The sequence below is a fragment of the Galeopterus variegatus genome, unplaced genomic scaffold (genome assembly GCF_000696425.1).
Source record: "Galeopterus variegatus unplaced genomic scaffold, G_variegatus-3.0.2 Scaffold812, whole genome shotgun sequence".
Lineage (NCBI taxonomy): Eukaryota > Metazoa > Chordata > Mammalia > Dermoptera > Cynocephalidae > Galeopterus > Galeopterus variegatus.
Window position 1 is genome coordinate 240,678 of NW_007726923.1, and position 22,614 is coordinate 263,291.

A 22,614-nucleotide genomic window follows, 5' to 3' on the forward strand; every position below is an offset into this window, starting at 1 on the left:
TCTATTTTTGCACCGGGCTTCCTTACAATAGCTAAGAGGACAGAGGGGATTCTAAAGCAAATCCTACAGCACATCATAAAATCAAGCAGAAATGGATTTGGGGCTCTGAGCACAGACAGCACAGATAACTGAGTGACCATATTTCAGGAGGTTGGTTTGGAGCAGGGAGTACACTATTCTTGGGCCAGCAAGGAGGATGCACACACCCACGTGCACACATACAGTGCTCCTCCCCAGCATAGCACATTCTAGGTCCTTATCTTGCCCAATTACCTTGCCACCACCTTGAGCCACAATGGTGCCTCGGTCCTTTGGGTTGTCACACAGTGCCAGGAATACCCTTCAAAGCCAAGAATAAAGGAGAACATTTAATACACCCCTTCCCAGGCATCAACAGGCCAACAAGTCAGAGCCAGTGACACCCTGGAAAATGCAACCTATGGGCCGGCCCAGTGGCGCACTGGAGAGTGCGCCACTTGGGAGCGCGGTGGCACTCCCGCCGAGGGTTCGGATCCCATGTGGAGACCAGTTCCCGCTCACTGGCTGAGCGCGGTGCGGGCGCAACACCGAGGGTTGCGATCCCGTTGCCGGTCCCCGGTACGGGTGCGACACCGAGGGTTGTGATCCCGTTACCGGTCAGTAAAAAAGACAAAAATGAAAAAAAAAAAAAAAGAAAAAAGAAAATGCAACCTATATGCCCGTGCCCAGAATTAGTCACCTTGGGAAGATACTGCTATGGACATAAGTGGCTGGGGAGGAAGCAAGACCAAGCAAGACTGCAAAGAGCCACCCATCCTTATTCAGGGAGATAATCAATGATTCCTTGTTGCCCACAACCTAGGAGCTCTTCACCTCCACGATCTGCCCTGGCGTCTTCTCTAGCCTCATCTAGCACCTCCCTCCTGTGCACTCCATGCTCCAGATGTATTGCAGGAGAACCCCAAATTCACTGTCTTTGCATATGCTATTCCCTCTGCCTGGAACCCTTCCCTCACCTGCACCTGGGTGGCTCCTTTCCTTCTTTCAGGGCTCCATTGAGTTGCCACATCCTCTGGGAGGCCTTCCTGGCTGCCCACCCACCTGCCCTGAAGTCTGGCTGGTTGGGTGCCACTTCTTGTGCTGCAAACAACCCTCTGTGCTTCCCCATCACGACACCCATTGCACTGTACTGTGACTGTGACCTTGTCTGCCTCCCCACTAGGCTGCACAATGCCTTTAATCTCTGGGAACAAGGTAACCAGAATGGACAGTGACCTCCTTCGTCCTGATGGGAACATCTACCTTTGATGACCTGCCCACTGTGCCATTTTCAAAGCTGATCCCCTTCAGTCCCTCTTCGGGCCCACAAGAGGCTCATCTCCTCCTTTAGTCCCCCACTATTTCTATCTCCCTGCCCAGCCTCCTGTCTTCCAGTCCCCTCAGCCCCCAGCCCCCAGCCCTGGCCCACTTCAGCCACACCTGGCCAGCAACTCCTTGGTCTGGTCAGTGAGGATGGCACTGTCCGCTTTCACCATGCAGGCCAGCGCGGAGATGACACCCGCCTTCAGAAGCCGCTTCACCCGCATGTCTACAAAGTCCTTCTTGTCCTGTGGAGATGAAAGGGGGGCAATGGGGAAGGCACCTGGGCACTAGGCCAATCTGCATTGGAACTAAAGATGGTGCATTTCTGAATTCTTGTGGTAGGTTGAATAATGGCCTCCAAAGATGTCCACGTCTTAATCCCCTAGAACCGGTGAATGTGTGACCTTACATGGCAAAAGAGACTACAGATGTGATTAGGTTAAGGATCTTGAGACTGGGAGGTGATCCTGGATTGTCCAATATAATTACAAGGGTCTTCATCAGAGTTAGTACTAGGAGACGTGACAGTGGAAAGGAAGTAAAAGGTTGGAGTGATTCAAGGTCACGAGCCAGGGAATGCAGGTGGCCTGTAGAAGCTGAAAAAGGCAAGGAAATCCATTCTCCCCTGCAGCCCCCAGAAGGAACCAGCTCAGCCGAAGCCTTGACTTTAGCCCAGTGAGACTGATTTTACGACTTCTGACTGTCAGAACCGTAAGGTAAATTTGTGTGGTTTTAGGTTACTCTGTTTTTAGCCGTGAGTTACAGCAGCAATAAGAGATTAACATACTTCTCCCCATATTCAGATATCCCAGAATATAGAATTTTTGTAAGTGTTGGAAATATGAAATAAAACTGCCTTATATCCATGAAATCAAAATGTTTATCATGGCTCCATTTGTTTTCTCAGACTGCACATTTTTGGGTTTTTCCAAGATAGAAAATGAAAACAAAGAAAAAACACGAGTGCCACCCAGTGGGGAAACTGACCATCATCCTCCTCGGTATGTCAGTAAATTTATCCCAAACCCTCCCAAACACACCCTGCACAGAAACTGACATCACTGTTCTTTCCACTACTTCTCTTCTGGGGGTCCGGTGGCGCAGGCCCCCTCCCGAGCCGTCCCCATACTCACCTTGGGGTGCTCCTCAGGCACGTGCTGCTTGGAGAACTTGGCGAGCTGCACCAGCTCAGGGATGACCTCCTTGACATCGTAGCTGTTGGTGCAGTTCACCAGGGTGGTGGCCACGGAGTACAGGATGGTCTTGTCACTGGTCTGGAGGCAAAGGGTGGGGTAGGGGGGAGGCAGAAAGGAAACTTTAGAACAAACCTCTGCTTCCAAGACAGCTCCCCCACATGGGGCAGGTTGGTTTGGAGGAGTGTGGCTGGTGGGGCTCATCCTGGAGAAGAAGAGCTCTGCTCATAAAGCATGGGCAGAAGTGTCCACCACACCCTCAGCAGCACCCCAAGGGTATGAACAGGGGTCTTCTCACAAAGCTCCTCACTTTGGGCCTCTTTCAAAAGCCCAGTCCCTCACACTTTCCCATCCGACTGGGGTGGGAACGGGACATCCTCTGGGCTGGCGCTGGTGGAAATCCCTCGCACACTTCTTCCTCCCTTTGCTGGTGGAGAAGAGCCAGGGAGTTGGCCCCACAGAGGAGGAAAGGCATCTGGGAGGGGCTCGGAAGGAGGGCAGGGCCACTTCTTGAGGGCCCTCTTGTCCATTCTCCCACTGCCAGAAGGCGTGAAGAGTCCTGAGTCCATTTTACAGTCAGGTAATATGAGGGTCAGAAAGAGTGAAATGACCAATCCAGGTTTACATGGCGGATAACCGATAGAGCTGGGATAAGGACACAGGGGTCTAATTCCTGTGGGCCTGGGTCCTGTAGATCCTTTCTGAGGTTGGGGTCAGGGCCACACTTGCCTTAGCCAGCTCAAACATGGCCTGCAGGGCAGGGATGTCCTGGACAAAGTCGTCCTTCACATCAGCATCCAGTGTGAGGTAGGCCAGGCCCTCCGCTGCCCAGCGCCGGGTCCGGGTGTCTATGGATGCATTGCACAGCCACCTGGAAGAGGCGAGGGACAGCTGCTGGGGAAGGGTGCCAGGGCTTGGGTCAAGGGGGCAAAGTGATGTCAGCATAGTGGACAGCAGGTGAGGAGCCTTTTGCTATCTGGTATCCACTAGAGCACCCCCCAGAGACCTATGTGCAGAAGCCCAGAAGAGACAGAGGACCTGGGAAATACAACCCCCTTACTTGCGGCACTGCTTGGCCAGCTTCTCTGTTGACCCTTCAGCAAACTGCTTGAGACCATAGTCTGTGCCTCCTGCAGAGCCGAGCTTACAGAGTCCCTGTGGAGCGGGGGAGACACACGCAGGATCAGAGACAGCAAGGCAGGGGACAAGGCCTTGCTCAAGCAGTTACCTGTGGCCAGAACACTTCGCCTCTTCTCTCTGCCTGGTTGCTCCTCTATGGGTACCACAAAACTCGGCTCAAGGGTCACCTCTTCTGAGAGGCCTTCCCTGATGCTCTTAGGTTGGGGTAGGTGCCCACAAAGCTGGAGGTTGTTACCTATCCCTTTCCCCTACCATTTTGAGCTCACAGATGCATTGTGCCTGGCATTTTGAAAAACCAGCACAAGAGAATGCTGACCATATCTGAAACTGTAATGGCAACACTAATTATGGCACAAAGACTGGCAAAAAAAATCATATCCTATGGGTAAAAAATTCAGATGTGCAAACTTGACCCAGAAAAAAATCAAACTTTTGTTGGAAAAAAAATGTCTTCTGTAAATCGGTTTTTAAAAAATCAATATTAATAAAATACCAGATCAATGACTCAAATCTTTACTGTCATTGTTTACAAGAAAAAAAAAGATCAATGACAATAATTTTAGTAAATGAAAATTGAAAAAGTGAAACAAAGTGTGACATATGTGACATAAAGAAACTGATTAATTAACGTTTTGGAGTTTTCTCTGAAAATACTCTCTGGATGAAAGCTCATCTGGGTTAGTGTGGCTCATAAGCACGGAGGCGAATGTCCTCAGGGTTAAGCAGCACTGTGTCCCATTCTGAATGTAGGTCCTCACAGGACGTTTTGGAGTTTTCTCTGAAAATACTCTCTGGATGAAAGCTCATCTGGGTTAGTGTGGTTCATAAGCATGGAGGCGAATGTCCTCAGGGTTAAGCAGCACTGTGTCCCATTCTGAATGTAGGTCCTCACAGCCACTTGCATATCAGCCTGTTCCGTGGGGCCTGTGGATGGGTCTGGGTGCCCCTGTCGAGCATCCTCTCTTATAGGTTAGGGGCCATGCCTCATACACCCTGGTGTCCCTGGTCCCAGGCAGGTGGGTGGCACCGAGCCTACTCACCACCAGTGTGCGGATTTTTATCTTCTCGTTCTTGGTGGTCTTGTAGATCTCTTTGAGCAGTGACACGCCGTTGGTGATGATAAAGGTAGCTCGGCTGAGCTTGGTGGAGGCATGGATGAGGGCCTCCACGGCCACCAGCTGGTCCACCTCACGCTCCGAGCCACACAGTGCCACCATCATCTCCATCACACCTTTCAGCCCCAGTAACTGATTGCCCAGGTCAAGGGGGCCCTGCAGGATCCCTGACACTGTCTGGATGGCATTCACGTTCTTGTCCATGTCCTGGGGGTCGAACTTGCCCCTAAAGCAGAGGACAAGGGCGATCAAGAGAACTGGCTCAAGGAGGTGAAAAGAATGAGATTTGGAGGCAGACAGATTTAGATTTGCATCGTGGTCCCACCACTCATGTGCTGTGTGATGCTGGGCAATGCACTGAACCTCTCTGAGCCTCAGCTTCCGTAAACTGAGGATGATACTTCCACTTCTCAGAATTCTGGTGAGGACAAATGACATAACAGATGTGTCACAGGATGTGTCCTCTGGGAAGCACACTCTGATGCGGGGGTTGAGATGCAGGGAGTTTACTAGAGAGAGCTCTTAGGAAGAGATGGAAGCAGGACTGGGTAGAGGGAGGCACTGGGCTGCAGTGCTGTCACTGCAAAGCCTCAGCCTGCGAGGAGTTCTGGAGCTGGGACACCCTTCAAAGTTGTTCCAAGTTAGGGTGAGTCATTGGGTGCCAGCTGTCCTGGTGAGAGTGAGACAGCTCTCCTTAGCTGAGGCAAGTCCCAAAGAGAGGTGACAGCTGAGAGCTGCCAGTGACAGCCTTTCTAGCAGCTGGGGTGTCTGGTGGGACAGTACAACACAAAAGGGCCTCACGGGGTGTCTGGCAGACTGTCTCGCTCTGCAACCTGGCCTGGTGCTCTGGTCTCAGTAAGGCTGTAGGCTAGATGAGTGAGAGTTTCTACCTTGCTTTCAGAAGAGCTACTCCAGGGCAGTAGCTCTGCATGGGGACATCAGAGTGGCATGTCTTCTGATGCTTCTGTGTCCTGCCCAGGTTGGTGTGGTGTGTGGAGTCAGGGCAGATGTGCACAGCTGAAGTGCAAATCTGTATAAATGAAAGGCAGCAGCATGGACTTGTCAGGACGATTCCACACCAAGAGTCCGAGACCTGAGCTCTGGTACCATATCTGCCTCTGACTGCTGGGTGACCTCGGGCAAGTCCTTCGGGGGTAGAGGGGTCAGCCTTAGAAGCTCTGGAGCCTCTCCAGTTTGGACATTCTGTGTCCTGTGCCTCATCTGCCCACTCAGTGCCCAGAAAACCCTGAGTCTTTCGTAATTAGTTGGGGTCTGTCCTTTAAGCTGGTACCTGATGCCAACTAGTTCTTGAACCCACACAGGCCCTGGCCCCTGACGAAGCAGAGTGTTTTACCCCCTTCCTAGGGGCAGTGTCAGGCACCATTTGTTGAAGGTGGTGACCCCACCTACTCAGCATTCCACAGGCTGACTCAAGTGGGGGTGGGGGACCCTATCAAAAAGCTTTGCCCAAGCAAGGACTAGCTGGGTGACAGTTATTGGAACTCAATTTGGGCCCACATGAGAGATTCAAGAAGTTAGCAGGAAAAGCTGGAGCTGTGGTAGACAAACAGAGAAACCATGAGGAGCTTTAAGTGAACCAAAGTCAGGGGTTAATAGAAGCTCAAGATAGAGCAGGAGTTGACAAGGAGCTAAAAATGTGGTTTGCATTAAAAAAAAATACATGATAGAAACCTGTATGTCCCACAAAGACTGAAATATTTACTCTCTGGCCCTTTACAGAAATATTAAAAAAAAAAAAAAGTTTGTCAATCCCTGGCAGAGAGAAAGGAAAAGCAGAGCAAAGGTAGTGTCTTCACCCACCTGCCTCACCTGGGGCGCTTGTAAGCAGCAGCTTCCAGAGCCACGCCCCAGAAAACTGAGTCAAGGGTGAGTGTCCCAGAAATCTGAATAATTTACAAGTTTGAGAGTCACTGGAATAAAGAGTTAAAAGGCCACATAGCAGTGGGAGGAGAAGGGAAAGGACACAAAAAGAGAAAAGAAGACCCAGAGAAGCATCTGAGTTACGGTGGTGATGGAGGGGCAGCAAGGAGACCCAGGAACTCTAGCTCCTGAGGGGCCTGTCTAGTCTCTGCAAAGCCACGTGGTTCTTAAAGTCTTGACAGAGCCAGGCCTCCTTCCCTGACAAGCTGACATTTGCTCCTTTCTTTTTTTTTTTTTTTTTTTTTTTTTTTTTTTTTCGTGACCAGCAACGGGATCGCAACCCTCGGCGTTGCGTCCGCACCTCGCTCAGCCAGTGAGCAGCCAGTCTGTATGTGGGATCCGAACCCTCGGCGGGAGCGCCGCCGCACTCCCAAGCGGCGCACTGTAGCAGTGCGCCACCGGGCCGGCCCGACATTTGCTCCTTTCAACCACAGAAGCCAGAAGTAGGTTTAAAATATGCCCCCAGGGCCGGCCCGTGGCTCACTCGGGAGAGTGTGGTGCTAATAATAAGAACAAGGTCACGGGTTCAGATCCCTATATAGGGATGGCCGGTTGCTCACTTGGGAGAGCGTGGTGCTGACAACACCAAGTCAAGGGTTAAGATTCCTTCACCGGTCATCTTATAATAAAAATAAAAATGCCCCCAAATATTTGAACACTCCTCCCTTCAAAAGGTGAAACCTAACTCTCTCTCCTTAAATGTAGTCCAGGCTTGATGACCTGTTTCCAACAGATAGAACGTAGCAGAAGTGATGGTGTGTGGCTTCTGAGGCTACATTACAAAGACATTGCCCCGCTGCCTTGCTCTCTCTTGGGTCGCTCACTCTGGAGGAAGCCAGCTGCCATGTGGTGAGGACACTCTAGCAGCCTGTGCAGAGGTCTGCATGGAGAAGAACCGAGACCAACGTGCCAGCCCTGTGACTGTGCCATTTTGGAACACCCTCCAGCCCCTGTCAAACCTTCCGGTGGCTACAGCTCAGGCCCGCACACCACTAACTTCATGAGAACCTGAGCCAGGTTGCATTAGAACCTAAGCAGCCAAACCACCCCCAATTCTTGTGCTACTGTGAAATAATGAATGATTCTTGTTGTTTCAAGTTACTAAATTTGGGGATCATCTGTTACACAGCTGTAGATAACTAATACCGAGCTGGACTCTGCAAGGCCTCCAGGAAACTCACGTGATGTACTCCTCGCAGATCTTGCGGAAGTGGTCACGCTCCGGGTCGCAGCGCAGGTCATCGTACAGCTTGTTGATGAGGATAGAGGCCAGCATGCGGGTGTTGTCGGTCAGGGGGAGGCAGGACGGCAGATCTGGAACCTGCCCCACTACCTTCAGGATCTTTCTCAGGCCTGCAGGGGAGACAGCGGCAAGGGTGAGGTTGCAGCTGGGCCCTGTCCTCACAAGCACACCCCCTCGCTCAGTCATGTCTCATCACCAGCTTCTCCTCAGCCCTGTCTTTAGGCAACACGTGGTTTATCCAGAGTGAAGGGCACTGGAATGGGGTCAGGAGACCCAGGTTCTACATCCGCCTCCCCCCGGCCTTGAGGATTTCACCTCCTCTACAGGCCTCTGTTCTCACATTTACAAAATCAAAACTAGTTGACCTCAGAGAACTCTACCAGTGCCTGCATTGCATGGGTTGATCTATAATCTTCTTCATGTTACTTTATACTCTCTTTTCCCCAGGCCTCAGTTTCTTTATTTGTAAAATGGGAATGATGCTACCTATCTTATAGAGTTTTAGGACTCAATAAGATAATGTGTGGAAACTGCCTAGTGCCAATCCAGACATAACATTATCACTCAGTAAATAGCTATTATTTATTTAATAAATACCATTCGCTATTTATTCTCATCTCTACTATTGAAGAATCTTCAATGGCTTCCTCCATCCATCAGGCTAATTCAATAATCATGTATTTGTTGAATAAGTGAATGAATAAATGAGCACCTTTTAGGTTCTGACCTCACAGTGCAGTACGGAAAACAGACATAAAAATGACAATAAGGTGTGATAGGCACAGTGATAACACCATGGATAGGGTGATTCACCCCAGCAAAATGAGGGTTGGAAGTTATTTGGGGCACTTACTATGTGCTGAGAGGTTTATACGTGTTATTTCATTTAATCCCAACACTAACCTTACTGGCTAGAAATTATTATTGCCATCTTCCAGTGCTGGCCTGTGTCTCCCAGCCCAGTTTGCACAACATTTAATACCTCAACATTGCAGCTTTGCATGAGTATACCAGAATTTTAAAACCCACATTCTTTTTACTTAAGTGCTGTTCATTTTGGAGCGCTTCAACAAAGAAATAGAACAAAAAATATTGCTCCCCACCTGCCCCATCCCATAAATCACGTGGCTGAGCCTAGATCCTAGTGCAGACAGACGAGGTCTGGAGGTCTGTTGTTGATGCTCATCCTTCATAATTTATGCAGAGAAGACCAGAATTGGGGGAAAAGTTGGGGTGGGGGGAGAAGACCAGAATTGGGGGAAAATGGGGGTGGGGAAGGGGGCAGGCCTCGAGCACTAGAGCAATGTGTTAATGTTTGAGCACTTGCACATGTGCTCTGCTGAGATCTGTGAAAACCAAACAAGGGAAATGCAGTATCAAAACACAACAAATTTTAAGCCAGTAAAGGCCGATGTGAACCTCTTAGAACAAGATATAGTCTACATGTCATAAAACCTGTGAGACAATGTACCATAGCAGATGATAAAGCTGCAGGTGTGATTCCGGAACAATTAAAGAAGTTTGTTTAGGAGAGGGGTAACACCCTGGAGCTGACAAATTTAGTAACTACCTGCTAGAACATTTTTACTGTGCTTTATGTAAATATACTTAAGCCATTTTCTCCCTTCTCGAGGACCTGTGAAGTATTTTACCAACCATGAGACTTCTGGCATGTTATCCCATGGATGATGGAGTCCTGTTTGGTTTTGGCACTTGCCCGCATCTGTTAGGTAACTCCACCCAGATGTTTTGGGTGAATTCGGAGCCTTGACCTACACCTTCACCAGACCACTGGTGGATTCTACTATGCTGATGCATTCTCTCGCCTTTTCATTTGGGACTGAAGAATCCTTCCAGACAAGAGCTTCACCTCTTCCACTTTCTGCTCAGTGCCTGGTATCTTGACACCCACTTACAAGGCTTGAGTGAACCCCAAACCCTCCTGCCTCCTCACCGTTATCCACCACATAGATGGTACGGGAGTTGTCATGAATGGCAAGGTCCTTCCTGGGGACATTCTTATTGAGGAGGTTCAGTGCCTGATCCCTGCCATGGCCAGATACCTTCTTACTGACCAGCATGTCAAGCAGGTGGTTGGTGATCTGCTTCAGGTCCTTCTTGGAGTCTGAGAAACGAGAAAACAGGGATAAATAGAGAGGAGTAGGGAGTCTCAGATATACAGTACCAGGAATAGCAGAGGATTCTAGACTCTGGAAATACTGTATCCAGGCTTCCTGGATATGTGCATTTCCGAGGAGAGTATAGTATTGCCCATCTCACTCCTCAAAAGGGAGGGAAATCTCTAAACAACCCACCCAAGGGGTCCTCCAGCCGCTCGCAACAGTGACTTCTATTACAGTCCACTCCGTCCTTGATCAGCTCTGGTTCTTAGAAAGTTCTTCACTCCCAGCAATGACTGGCAGAGTTCCAGGGACGCTTCATGTAGTCTTTAACAAACTGATTTAATAAAATGTTTTCCAGAGAGGAAACGTACACACCTTACAGGCATTTCACTCCCCACAGATTCAGGCACGCTGGAAGCCAGAATTCAAGCCTTTGCCTGTGATGCCAGGACTTCCCCTCCCACTGCTGGATCTTAAAAGGCAAATGCCTTTTCCTGATGTTTTCTGTCTGATTTCCCTGAGACTTAGAGATGTGTTTGTTCTCAACCTAGCATGGAGCGCAAAGGCAGGCAAGCAGGCAGAAAAGTAAAGATCTCCAAACTATGTCAGATAAATAACTGCTGAAGAAATGGGGCCTGGAGGAGGAAAGACATAAGTAGACATGATAGCTTCTTTTCAGACAAAAATCTGTTGTGAGGGTGAGATAGCAGACTTATTCTGTGAGGCTCCAGAAGGCAGAATTAGGACAGAGGTGGGTGGAAGCTACAAGGAGATAGGTTTGAAATCAACATATGGAAGAATTTTGCAGCAGAGATGTCCAACAACTTACTACTTCCCAAGGAAATTGTGGAAGATTGTACATTATTGGCTGCCAATGAAGCGCACCTCTCAATATTCATGCTTTTTGGTGGTCTCCTCCCACACTGGCCCTGGGTTGGTCCATAACTTGTGGCACAACCAGAGGCTTAAAAAGCACCTGCAGGGCCGGCCCCGTGGCTCACTCGGGAGAGTGCGGCGCTGGTAGCGCCAAGGCCGTGGGTTCGGATCCTACATAGGGGTGGCCGGTGCGCTCGCTGGCTGAGCGTTGTGCAGACGACACCGAGCCGAGGGTTGTGATCCCCTTACCGGTCAGAAAAAAAAAGAAAGCACCTGCACACTGAGGCTTGTCCATTTAGAGTTCCGCCATCCTGCTTTATAGAAACTCAAGCTGGCCACTAGAGAGGCCACAAGGAGAAAAACCAAGTTTTTCTCACCAACATCTCCAGTTAACCACCAGCCATACAAGCAAGGCCATCTTGGACCTTCCAAAAATTCTAGCTCAGAAAAGGCAAGTGACTTGCTGACCATTAAAATAGTAAGTCAGAGCTACATCAAGAATCCAGGACTCCAAAAGGTTAAAATATTATTAACCTTTAAAGAGCTCTTATAAACAAATAAGAAAAACATTGACACCCAAACAGAAAAGATAGGTAACAACATGAACAAATCATTTGAAGACAAATCCAAGTTGCACAATAAAGATAAAGAAAAATGATCAATCTCACTAGTAATTTTTTTTTTTAATTCAAACAAGGTCAATTTAATCTACTGAATAGAAAAATATCTTTAAGAATGGCAATATTCGGGGCCGGCCCGTGGCTCACTCGGGAGAGTGTGGTGCTGATAACACCAAGGCCCCAGGTTCGGATCCCATATAGGGATGGCCGGTTAGCTCACTTGGGAGAGCGTGGTGCTGACAACACCAAGCCAAGGGTTAAGATCCCCTTACTGGTCATCTTTAAAAAAAAAAAAAAAGAATGGTAATATTCAAATCTGGTGAGAATGTGTTGAAATAGGGACATCATCACTTGAGAGTCCAATTAATGCATTCTCTCAGAAAGAAACTGGAAGGTAAGATGGAGAAACAATTTTAGTTATCTTTGTAGCCTTTGACCTAGTACTCCTACTTCTAGGAATTTGTCCCAAGGACATAATTACAAAAGCAAACATAGATTTATGTAAAGAATGGCTACTGAAGTGTTCTTTATAAGCATGCAAATTGGAAGCAATCTAAATCTCTAATAAAGATAAAGCTAAAATAAAGCAGGTTGAGGAACTACGATACATTCCACATGAGGGAATATTATGAAATATTTAAAATAAAATTTTCTAGGTGAACCTGCCTCTGTGACCCTCCCAGCCACAGCAGGAACTTCTAATCTGATGCCTAGAACCTGGCTGTGCGGGAAGAAGCAGGAGGGTGTATGTGCACATACGTCGGAAGTAAATGTGAAATGAATAATTATTAAAATCAAGGGAAGCCTTTTAAAGAACATTAAAGGGTATGCAATACTAATATAATGCTCAGTGAAGAAAAAAAATAAAACCATCCACAGCAGAATTTCATTTTTGTTAAATAGATATTTATATGGATGGATAGAAAAAAGATAGAAATCATACACGTGGTAGTGATGACAGTGGTTATCTGAATGGGTGATTACAGGTATTTTTTTCCATCTTTATATATTTTTCTGAATTTCTCCAGTAAGCGTCTGCTACTTTTTAAAAATTGTGGTAAAATATACATAAACATGAAATTTACCATTTTAACCATTTTTAAGTGTACAGTTCAGTGGCATTAATTATATTCACACTGTTGTGCAACCATCACCACCATCCATCCACAGCACTCTTTTCATTTTGCAAAACTGAGACTTCGTACCCATTAAACAATAACTCCCTATTCCCCCTCCCCTGGCCCCCGGCAAACACCATTCTTCTCTCTGTCTCCATGCATTTGATTACTCTAAGTACTTCATATGAGTGGAATCATACAGTATTTGTCCTTTTCTGACTGGCTTATGTCACTAAGCATAATGTCCTCAAGGTTTATCCAGGTTGTAGCATGTGTCAGAATGTCCTTCCTTTTTAAGGCTGAGTAATATTTCATTGTGTGCATCTACCAACATTTTGCTTATCCATTCACCTGCTGATGGACACTTGGGTTGTTTCCACCTTTTGGCTGTTGTGAATACTGCTGCTATGCCTCTGCTGCTTTTCTAATCGGAAAATACACATACAAGTGAAACCGAGCCACCTCCACATGCAGGGACTGCCCAGTCTGAGGTGGTGACTGACTCTCCCTTCCCCCACCCCCTTGAAGCAACACTGAAGAATGTCTCTTACCTAGAACCAGGGCCCCCTCCTTCCCTCGATGCTCCTGCTTGTCCTCCCCAGACAGGGAGTCAATGATGGCCTGGAGCAGGTTACAGATGGCCAGACATGGCTCCTCATTCTCCACGGACATGAGGCTACAGATTCGATCTATCCGGACTGTGTGCAGAATCGCTGTGGCCTAGACCCCCAGCAAGAGCCACCGTCAACTGCCCTGCCCCTCCTTCCAGCTGCCGGGAGGTTAGGAACTCGGAGATAACCACCCCCATGCCACCCTGTGCAGTAGGGAAATAAGCCCAGGCAGCCAATGCCTCATGGGGCCCACAGTCTGGGAAGGCTCCTGACACAAGCCGTGCCCTTCTGCAGAGGTTTAGTCACTCGCCATGTGCAGCTACTGAGCACTGGCAATGTGGTGAGACCACAATGAGATGTGCTGTAAGTGTGAAATACACACTGGATTCCAAAGACTTACTGTGAAGACATGCAAAATATCATAGTCTTTGCATTCAGCTCTTCCACATAAATCACCTTCAATAACCTAATCTTTGCTTAGTCAAACCCATTTCCAGCCCAAAGGAAAAAGGACTGGAGCACTCTCTTGAATCTGGGGGCATACAACCAAGATGAAGGGAACTCTCTAGACCCTGTATCAGGTTCTATTTATGCCAGTCACAGCCCTGCCCATGTGTCACCCTCCAGATCCCTGCACCAGAAACCATCTGCACCAAGCACCCCAACCCCCAGGCCCTCACCCTAGCTCGGTGGCCACTGCATATGCCCGACAGGGTCCGCACTGCAGCCAGCACCAGTTCAGGCCTCTTTGTGTCCAGAAGCTGTAGCAGCAGGGCAACTCCGTTGCTCTGAAAGATCCTCTCAGCCCCCGCTTCCTCACGGCCTAGGACAATGAGGTTGTTGGCAGCCTGAAGGAGGGAAGAGGAAGTGAGGGTCACAAGGTAGGTATGACTGCCAAGCCTTGACCATGGGTCAAGTACAGAGGCTGGTGCAAGGATGGAGTCTTCAAAACATCTTTATAGAGCTGGCTGGTTAGCTCAGGTGGTTAGAGTGTGGTGTTATAACACCAAGGTCAAGGGGCTTGGATCCCCATACTAGCCAGTCATCAAAAAAATAAAGAACATCTATATACTATCTTGTTTTATAATCCTATTCCTGGAACAAGCCCAGGAACATAATTCAAAAGAAGAAACAAAATAACTTGCAGAAAGACCAACTTGATGCCATTAAAGTCATAAGTAAAAAGACTACAGAGCCACTTGGAAAGAACATTGGTAAGCAGAATCAGTATCATATGTTCACTCTGATTGCATTTATGTTAAAATGAAACTGTGTGTACATGCTAACGGAGAAGGACTAGAAAAAGGTAGAGAAATAAAGTGCTTTTCCATGGAGAATCATTTTCCTTTAAAAATTTTCCCTCACCTGTTCAGGAGAATCTGAGATTGTAGGGGTTCTCAGAAAGGCAGAAGGTGGGTAGGCAGAAAGAGCACTAGATGAGACCTTAAAGCCCTGGGTTTAAGTTCTGATTTTGCTACCTGTGAGCTGTGTGACCTTGGGCAAGTCACAGCACCTCTCTGGATCCCAGAATCCTCATCTGTAAAAATAGGCAGTTGAGCTAGAAGTTTCTCAAAGTTCACAAATCTTTCTCCATCCTTCCAACTCGAGAATACGTGTACCTTAAAAGGCCCCGGATCTGGAGTAGGAGATCTCAAGCAGGACCTGATAACCCAGGGCTGAGAGAACTCATGAGGCAGGAGGAGAGGGAAGCTGGGCAAAGGACTGGGGGTGGGATGCTGGGGAGGGTGCTGAATGGAGAATTCCAGGCAAGAGTGACCAGACCCTCTCTATCAGTTAAGGGCTTCCTGCTTTTCAGAACAAAGTTGTTCTATTTATAACAACTCATTAAGTCCTCACAAGAGTTTGTTATAGAAGATGTTTGCATATTAAATGGATTTAATGACCATAAAATTAACAAAAAATTTCCTAGTCATGTCTAGCAAGTTCTTATAAATGGAAAACACTGAAATGTTCAATTTTTTTCCTCTGAAGAACTAGAAAGGAACACGAAAAAAATACAACCAATTTGGTTAAGAGGATGATTGTATTAGTAAATATTTTAATATTTCAGAATAACTTCTATGCAATATTTTTAAATGAAACGAAGCATTATTTTCACGTGTCATTGTTTCTCAAGGCCAAAATTATGGTGAGGCAGGTGAGGCACTCGCCTTGATTGCAAAATTTAAGGAGGCGCAAAAAAAACTCAGTAATCAAGATAAATAATATTGAATGCAATATTTTTAAAAATCGAAATCAATGCCAAAAAATCCGTGATAAACGAAATGTCAACATTTTAAATAAAGACAGGATCCAACCCTGCCGCATGACTCTTCTCACTGGATTCACCCTAATCCTGGCCCTTCTTCTAGTTCCTGCTGTTTCCTAATGTGCTGACTCCTTTGGCCAATTTTCCTTTCCCGGCCCCCTCCCCCCAGAGTGGTGTCACGGCCCAGAACAAAGGCGGGGCCCGCAGCAGGAGCCGTTCCCGCCGGTCCAGAGAGCGCCCTCTGCTGGCTCGCTGGCACTGCCCAGCACGCACCTTTTCCAGCTTGTCAGCCTCGCTGTTTTCGTCCAGGAGGATCTCGAACATTTTTTGTACCCTCGAGTCTGTGGAAAACTGCACTCGGAGCTGAGGAGAGAGGAGGGCGTGGGGAGGAGGCAGGCAGGGGCCCACATCATTTCAGTCTGTTCCACATGCAGTTCATGGCGGTAAATATTAGGGCCCAGGCATATTCGTTCATTCATTTATTCATTCAACAAAAACCAAAAACCATTTACTGAATAGCTATGGTACTATGTGCCAGGCACTGTTCTAGGTCTGGGAAGGCGATGGATCACCAGCCCAATTTTAGAGCTTAAGTAAACAATTAGCCATTAGACATTTCAACAGGGACTAAAACAGAAATATGCCGCCAGGCTCAGAATCCTGCAGCAGCTTTCAAGCACCACCTCGAGCAAATGGAAACCATGACGTTTGGACATTGAGTCCCTCACACTCCGTACACCAACCCTCTGAATCTTTCATAGGATGACCTAACTGATCATATCCCCCATCTTGCCAGCTCCTTCTGCATCTCCCACTACTGCTTTGTTCTGCTGGCTGGCACCCTCGTCTATGTCTGGGCTCATTTCCTTTCGGGTAGGGAGAGGTCTTTCCTTCATCCAGCCCTTCTCTGATCTCTCCTTCATTTGTATTTCCTCAGGCCTTGAGTCTGCACCCTGGAAAGTGCGCTGTGGTCCCACTATGGGGCTGTTCCAGACGCATAGGAGTTACTGAGTCTTGGAGCAAGGAGCTAAGTGATCAATTATCCTCCTGCTTTACACAGAGGAAACCGACACTGCAAGGGGTTCCCTCGGAAAATTAGTAACTGAGCCAGGACCAGGGTGAGGGATTCCTCATTTCTGGTCCAGGTTCTCCCCACCCCACTCCATTCTCCTAGGAAAGATGTCGTGTTCCTACTGATTCCTGATTCTCCTCTATCCTTCATCAATATTCCCCAATTCCCAGGTATATCAAGGTACCTAGAAAGAGAGGAAGATCATGTTGCAGACATACTAAGTTATAATTTTTTTTAAAAGCCTCCATGTGGGACTTAAAAGACCTGTTTTCTAGCCCTGGCTGGCTTGTGCCCTCAGACAAGCATCACAGCACCTCTTCGGTCACTCTCAGACAGGTACACCTGCTCAGCTGTGCTGTGGAGGCTGCCTGTGCCACTTGCTGTCTCCAGCTAAGAGTGTGGCAGTAGGGCTAGCCCTGCCCTGATGTCCCTGTTTCCTGACCCATCCCTACAAGGAATGGGGAGGTTGGGCAGCTGAGGTTTGTGGGAAGGGGTCTGGCTTACCTTCTCCTGAATGCTGGTGTTGAGCCGCCTCAGCGTCTCCTGGAAGTTCTGGTTCTGTGGTTCAAGGGTGGCACAACGCTGCACATCCTTGAAGGCCTGGTCCAACTTCCCCAGGTGCTCCAGTGCCTGGCATCGCCGGTACAGAGCCTTGATGTCTGAGGAGTTGATGTCAATGGCTAGCGAGAGGAGACAGGAAGGGCCTCAGGAGTCTGAGCTGCAGACCACCTCCTCCCAGCCCCCACTGTTCCAACTCCAGGAATCATGCTCTTGGTGGGGCTCTGTGTCTTCCCTGGAGATCATCCACCTGTGTGGAAGGAGTATCTGGCCCATATCTCCCCTTGTTAGGGAAGCAGTAAGATCCACAGGGTCTCAAGGTTGGAAGAGAGTTTAAGGGCCACCTCATCCAATTCATTATGCTTCAGTCTCTGCTACAGGATCCCTGCCAAGGTCTCATACAATTTGTGCTTGTGTAGCTCCACAATGGGGAGCTTCTTGCATACCTCCCGCAATGGGGAGCTCCCTCCTTCTCAAGATAGCCAGGCTGCCCCATCAGACCACCCTTCCTACCTGAAATATGCTCCCTGCAACTTTGCCCTTTTATCTTAAGCTCTGCTCTGGAACCCCAGAGATGAAATCTAATCTTCCTTGTGACAGCCTTTCAGGTATCTGGGGCAACCCTCCATCCCACCTGGGAGTTGCCTTCTCTGCGCTAAATATTTCTGCTCCCTTCAACTGCTCTGCACAGGATGTGCTTCGAGTCCCTTCTCCAGCTGGTTCCCTCCCTTCTGAACTCACTCCAATCACTGTTTCTTCCCCACAAAAAGGTAAACAGATCAAAACGCAACACAGACCATACAGAGAGTATGTGTGGGCAAGGCAAGGCGGGGTGCTCACCTCTCGAGGCGTCTGAAGCTGCCTGGACATAGCTCTCCTGAGAAATGGGACAGGGGGAGGAGACTCAGTTCATGGCGGCCCAATGCAAAGGCAGCCAGAAGGGGTCCCCACAGTGAGGGGGGAGGGTTTGCCAGGGGAGCTGCAGGCCGTCAGAGGCCCACGATGCACCCCTTACCGGGCATGCAAAGGCAGACAGCCTCTGGCATCAGGCAAACGCGGGCTTGAGCCCCGGCTCTGCTACTTCCTGAGAGTGCTTGGGCAAGTTAATTAAGCCCTCTGAGCCTTGAGTTTCCTATCTGCTATATGGGCTACTTCACAGGGCTATTATTAAGATGCCATGAAATAACATGTGGAAGGCCCCTGGCATTAAGCTGATTCTGATCTGGATGAATTTGTCTCTCCAGAATAGAGTCAGGCAGTTGGAGGCACCCATCTCCAAGCTGGGGGGATGGCCAGTACCTATCGGGATGAGGGGCTGCTCCACACCCCTGTCCCCCAGCCCCGAGGGCCCTGCCCTGCCTCAGACCATTTTCAGTCCGCAGGCTGCCCGGTTCCGATACAGTGTGGCCATCAGGGCCTTATCCTTGGTCAGCTTCAGGGCCTGGCTGTAGCTCTTTGTCGCGGCCTTGTAGTCCTGGTGCTGGAAATGCCGGTTCCCTTCCTCCTTCAGCTGCACTGCTTCTGCCTCTGCCATCTGTCGGGACAGGGGCAGCTCTACCCGGCTCCTGGCCTGAGCTCTGGAGCTCCAGGGTCCCCTCCCACCAGGGTGGAAGATGGAAATTCTAGAAGAGACCCATCCCCAGAAGGACATTACAGCATTTGCTCAGAGGTTGGCCCAAGTTGAGAGGGGTCCCTTCCAGCCTGGGCAGGTGAAGCCACCATGCGAGAGCCACAAACTCTCATTGCAGGCCTTAAAAATTCTCCCTCTCCTCCTTCCCCAGGCTGTGGAACACTCCTGGGCCCAGCTTACTTTCTCAGCAAGGACAATGCTTTGTATTTGCCCTCCTGGGTTGCTGCTCCCCTGAGTTCTTCTGTGTCAACCTCTGGCCAGCCGGCTGCAATCTGCCCCTCCCAGCACTCACCCCAGAGACTTTATCACCACTGCCAGTGGTTCCAGACCATATTTGGCCACAAGGGCAGGTGTCCCTGTAGTCTGTCATTGATATTAAGGGCCCTCCCCTTCTCTAGACTGGACAGTCATGACCACGTGGTGGTGCTGACTATCTTCTGCTGAATACACTGCTCAGGGGTAGTCCTGGGAGGCCCAAGCACTCATACCCCAAAGAGTGAGAGAAAGGTCCGGAAGGGATGGGAATCCCCGAGTAGCCCCCCCTGCCTGGGCACAGCTATAATGCCCCTTCTTCACCCCATCCCAGACAAACAGCCTCCTCTCCCTCCCCCCAACCACTGCTATTTTGGGAGCAGAGTGACAGCTGAGGGATTGACAGACTTGGACACATAGAGCAGTTGCCCAGGTCCCAGACCAACTGGAGACTTCCAGAAATGCCTTTCTGGAGGGAGGGGGGAAGGAAGATGGGAGGAAAGGCTTTTCTCTTCTTCCACTTGTTAGCAACACATCAACCAACCCCGCATTCACGTGTTGAAAACGCCTTTGCTTTTCAGAAAGACCAACAGGGCTTGTTAACTTAGTGTAGTGTAAGTGGGTTTGTTTTAATGTGTGTGTCATCTCCTGTTCCTCCCATGGTGTATCCAGTGAATGTATTCAGCCTACCTCTCTCATCAGACTGAAATCTCCTAGGGCAAGGTCCAGCCTGTGGCTCACTTGGGAGAGTGTGGTGTTCAGAACACCATGTCAAGGGTTAAGATCCCCTTAACAGTCATTAAAAAAAAAGAAATCTCCTAGGGCAAGGGCTGGGTCAGACTGAGAATTCCCTGAGACCAAGGACTGTATCCCACATCTGACTGGGAACTCTTCTGGGACAAGCTGAGGCTCCCTTATCAGAAGAGGGTCTTCCTGAGACAAAAACTATGTACTGAGCATCACAGAGGGGTCTCTCCTGGAGCAGGAATTGTTTCTTCTCATCTGACTGAGGGTTCCTGAGGCAGATTTATCAGGTTGTCCCCACTTGGACTCAGAACCCTCCTGCCTTTCCGTGTCTCCATGCTTGGGCCGTGAGTTCCCTCCCAGAGGACAAGGACCACATCTCATGTAGCTTGGCTCCCCAGGCATGGAGCCTGGCAGAGTCAGTGCCTAATGTGTGTTTCCTGAATGAATGAATGGATGGATGAATGAATGGTGTCTTCATGCTGATGATTTGCTCCACTCACCTCCAGCCCCTGTTCCCATATATTTTCAAACTTGGCCAGGGATGAGAAAGACACTAGAGAAAAAGCACAGGTGGAGTCACCCACACTATGTTCTGCTCCTAGCTCTATGACTTTGGACACACAGTTATGTGATCTTGGACAGGTTCTACTGCCCTGCTGGACACAAGACCCAACCTTAACATGTATTTGTTGAAGGAACAAATAAGCGAATGAATGGATGGATGAATTCCCTGCCCTCACAGTATCCTGAACCATGCGTCCTTTTGCGGGGCAAGTTCTCTGCAACAATGAGGTAATATGATAGAGAATCCTGCCATTGGCACAGAAGTACAGTGCTGTGACTCTAGGTCCAAGAGATCCTAGATTCAAATTCTGATTCAGTAATTCACTCCACAAGCATTTCTTAAACATCTGCTATGTGCTGGGAACTGTGAATGATGATGGAAGCAGAGAGCACATATGAGGGCAAGGATTTGTGTCTACTTTGCTCACTTACATATTCCAAGTGCCTATAACAATTTGTGGTACATACTGCCTGCTCAATAATATTTGTTGACTAGATGATATAACTCCATGAATCTGTGAGGAATACCAGGATGTTTTAAAACATATAACAGGGAAATGTGACATTTTTTCAGAGAAGGTTCCCTAAGTGATAAATGAGTGAAAATATGTAGAGCTCCTAGAACAATGTCTAGCAGAGAGTAGGTGATTAATACATTTGTTGGATGAATGAATGAATATTTAAGGCAAGACCTGAAGAATGAGAAACTGTTCCTGTCTTAGTCTGATTGGGCTGCCATAACAAAATACCAGAGACTGGGAGGCTTAAACAACAGAAATTTGTTTTCTGAAATTGAGAAGTCCAAGATCAAGGTGCCATCAGGGTTGGTTTCTGGTGAAGTGTCTCTTCCTGGCTTGCAGATGGCTGGATTTTCACTGTGTCCATACATGGCCTCTTCTCTGTGTCTGCTTGGGTGAAGGTGGGGTGAGGATGGGGGTACAGAGAGAGAGAGTGCTCTGGAGTCTTTTCCTCTTCTTATAAGGGCACTAGTTCTATCTGATTAGGGCCCCACCCTTATGACCTCACTTAACCTTCATTACCTCCTTATAGGGCCTGTCTCCAAATGCAGTCACATCAGGGGTTAGGGCTTCCACATATGAAATTGGATGGTGGGTGGGACACAGTTCAGTCCATAGCAGTTACAGATGGAGAAAACTGCACATGCAAAAGCACTGATTCAGGAAGAGCCATGCCTTGGAAGAGCTCAGAAAAAAACAGAAGGATTTGAGAGAAGAGTGGCTGGTGATAGCAAGACTGAGTGGCTCATCATCAGGAGTTTGGTTTTTTGTGCATGTAAGTGAGCCATAGCAAGGTTTTAGGGTGAAGAGTAACCAACCAGATTTTTGGTTGAAAGCTTGCCCTGGTTGCAGCGTGGAGAATGGACTGGAGGAGGCAGGAATGGAAACAGGCAGGTCCGTCAAGAGTCTATTGTAGTGGTCCAGGCAGGAAATGGTGGCAATGGAGATGGAGAGAACAGATTCCAGCTGAGTTAGTGAGGCAGAACTGACAGCTCCAGACTCTGGGCAAGGGACAGAAGAGTCTCCGAGGAAGATCTCAGTTTTCCCATAAGAGAGCTCACACTCATTGCTCTCTGCCTCACTTCCTCATCTGTAATATGGGCAGAAAAGGATTGTTGTGAGAATTAAACGAGCTAGGTGTGTAATGCATTTAGAACAGTGCCTGACACATTGCTATTATTTTTGCTTTACATTTAACTTGCATTTTAACTTTACATTTGCTTTACATATTAACTATAGACATTTTTCGGTTTTGTACTCATCAAGGATTATTAATTGACTTGATCCATTTAAAAAAGAATAGTAATTTCGCCCTCAACCCAATAGTTGTTTCTGGCTTTGTAAGCCACCCTGCAGAGGTGCTGGGCCTGGAGCCTGGCCTGTTCAGTCCTCTGCAGTTCCTACTTCTGTGATCTTGGGGAAAATCAATCAACCTCTTAGAGCCTCAGTTTCCTCATCTATAAAACGGGACGAGAATCCCTGCTGTGAAAAGTCAGAAGGTTGTCTATATCCTATAAGGCACCGGGAGGGACTGAATACAGAGGCGGCGACCGCCTCCGAGGAGAGACTAAGACGGGAGCGAGGACCACCGGGGAATCCCATTCCCAGCCCCTGAGGCCGGGCGCGGAGTGACATTTCTCCTCCGCAGCACCAGAGGGCGATGTGGCCGGCTGCGGGCCCGCC

General features: G+C 48.5%; 1 protein-coding gene across 1 annotated transcript in view; it reads right to left on the minus strand.

Moving 5' to 3' along the window:
- Positions 1-18,754, minus strand: part of UNC45B (unc-45 homolog B (C. elegans)) — a 30,655-nt gene extending 11,901 nt beyond the window's left edge. Inside the window, exons 1-14 of the mRNA XM_008572624.1 lie at positions 18,587-18,754; positions 18,061-18,097; positions 17,167-17,342; positions 15,864-15,953; positions 14,002-14,169; positions 13,262-13,430; positions 9,928-10,098; positions 7,912-8,083; positions 4,715-5,015; positions 3,595-3,689; positions 3,264-3,405; positions 2,475-2,615; positions 1,459-1,586; positions 274-340 (exon numbers count right to left, since the gene is read on the minus strand). Coding sequence (XP_008570846.1) covers positions 274-340; positions 1,459-1,586; positions 2,475-2,615; positions 3,264-3,405; positions 3,595-3,689; positions 4,715-5,015; positions 7,912-8,083; positions 9,928-10,098; positions 13,262-13,430; positions 14,002-14,169; positions 15,864-15,953; positions 17,167-17,342; positions 18,061-18,097; positions 18,587-18,754 — 2,025 coding nt within the window. The remainder of the gene's footprint in view (positions 1-273; positions 341-1,458; positions 1,587-2,474; positions 2,616-3,263; positions 3,406-3,594; positions 3,690-4,714; positions 5,016-7,911; positions 8,084-9,927; positions 10,099-13,261; positions 13,431-14,001; positions 14,170-15,863; positions 15,954-17,166; positions 17,343-18,060; positions 18,098-18,586) is intronic.
- Between the last annotated feature and the right edge of the window lie 3,860 nt (positions 18,755-22,614).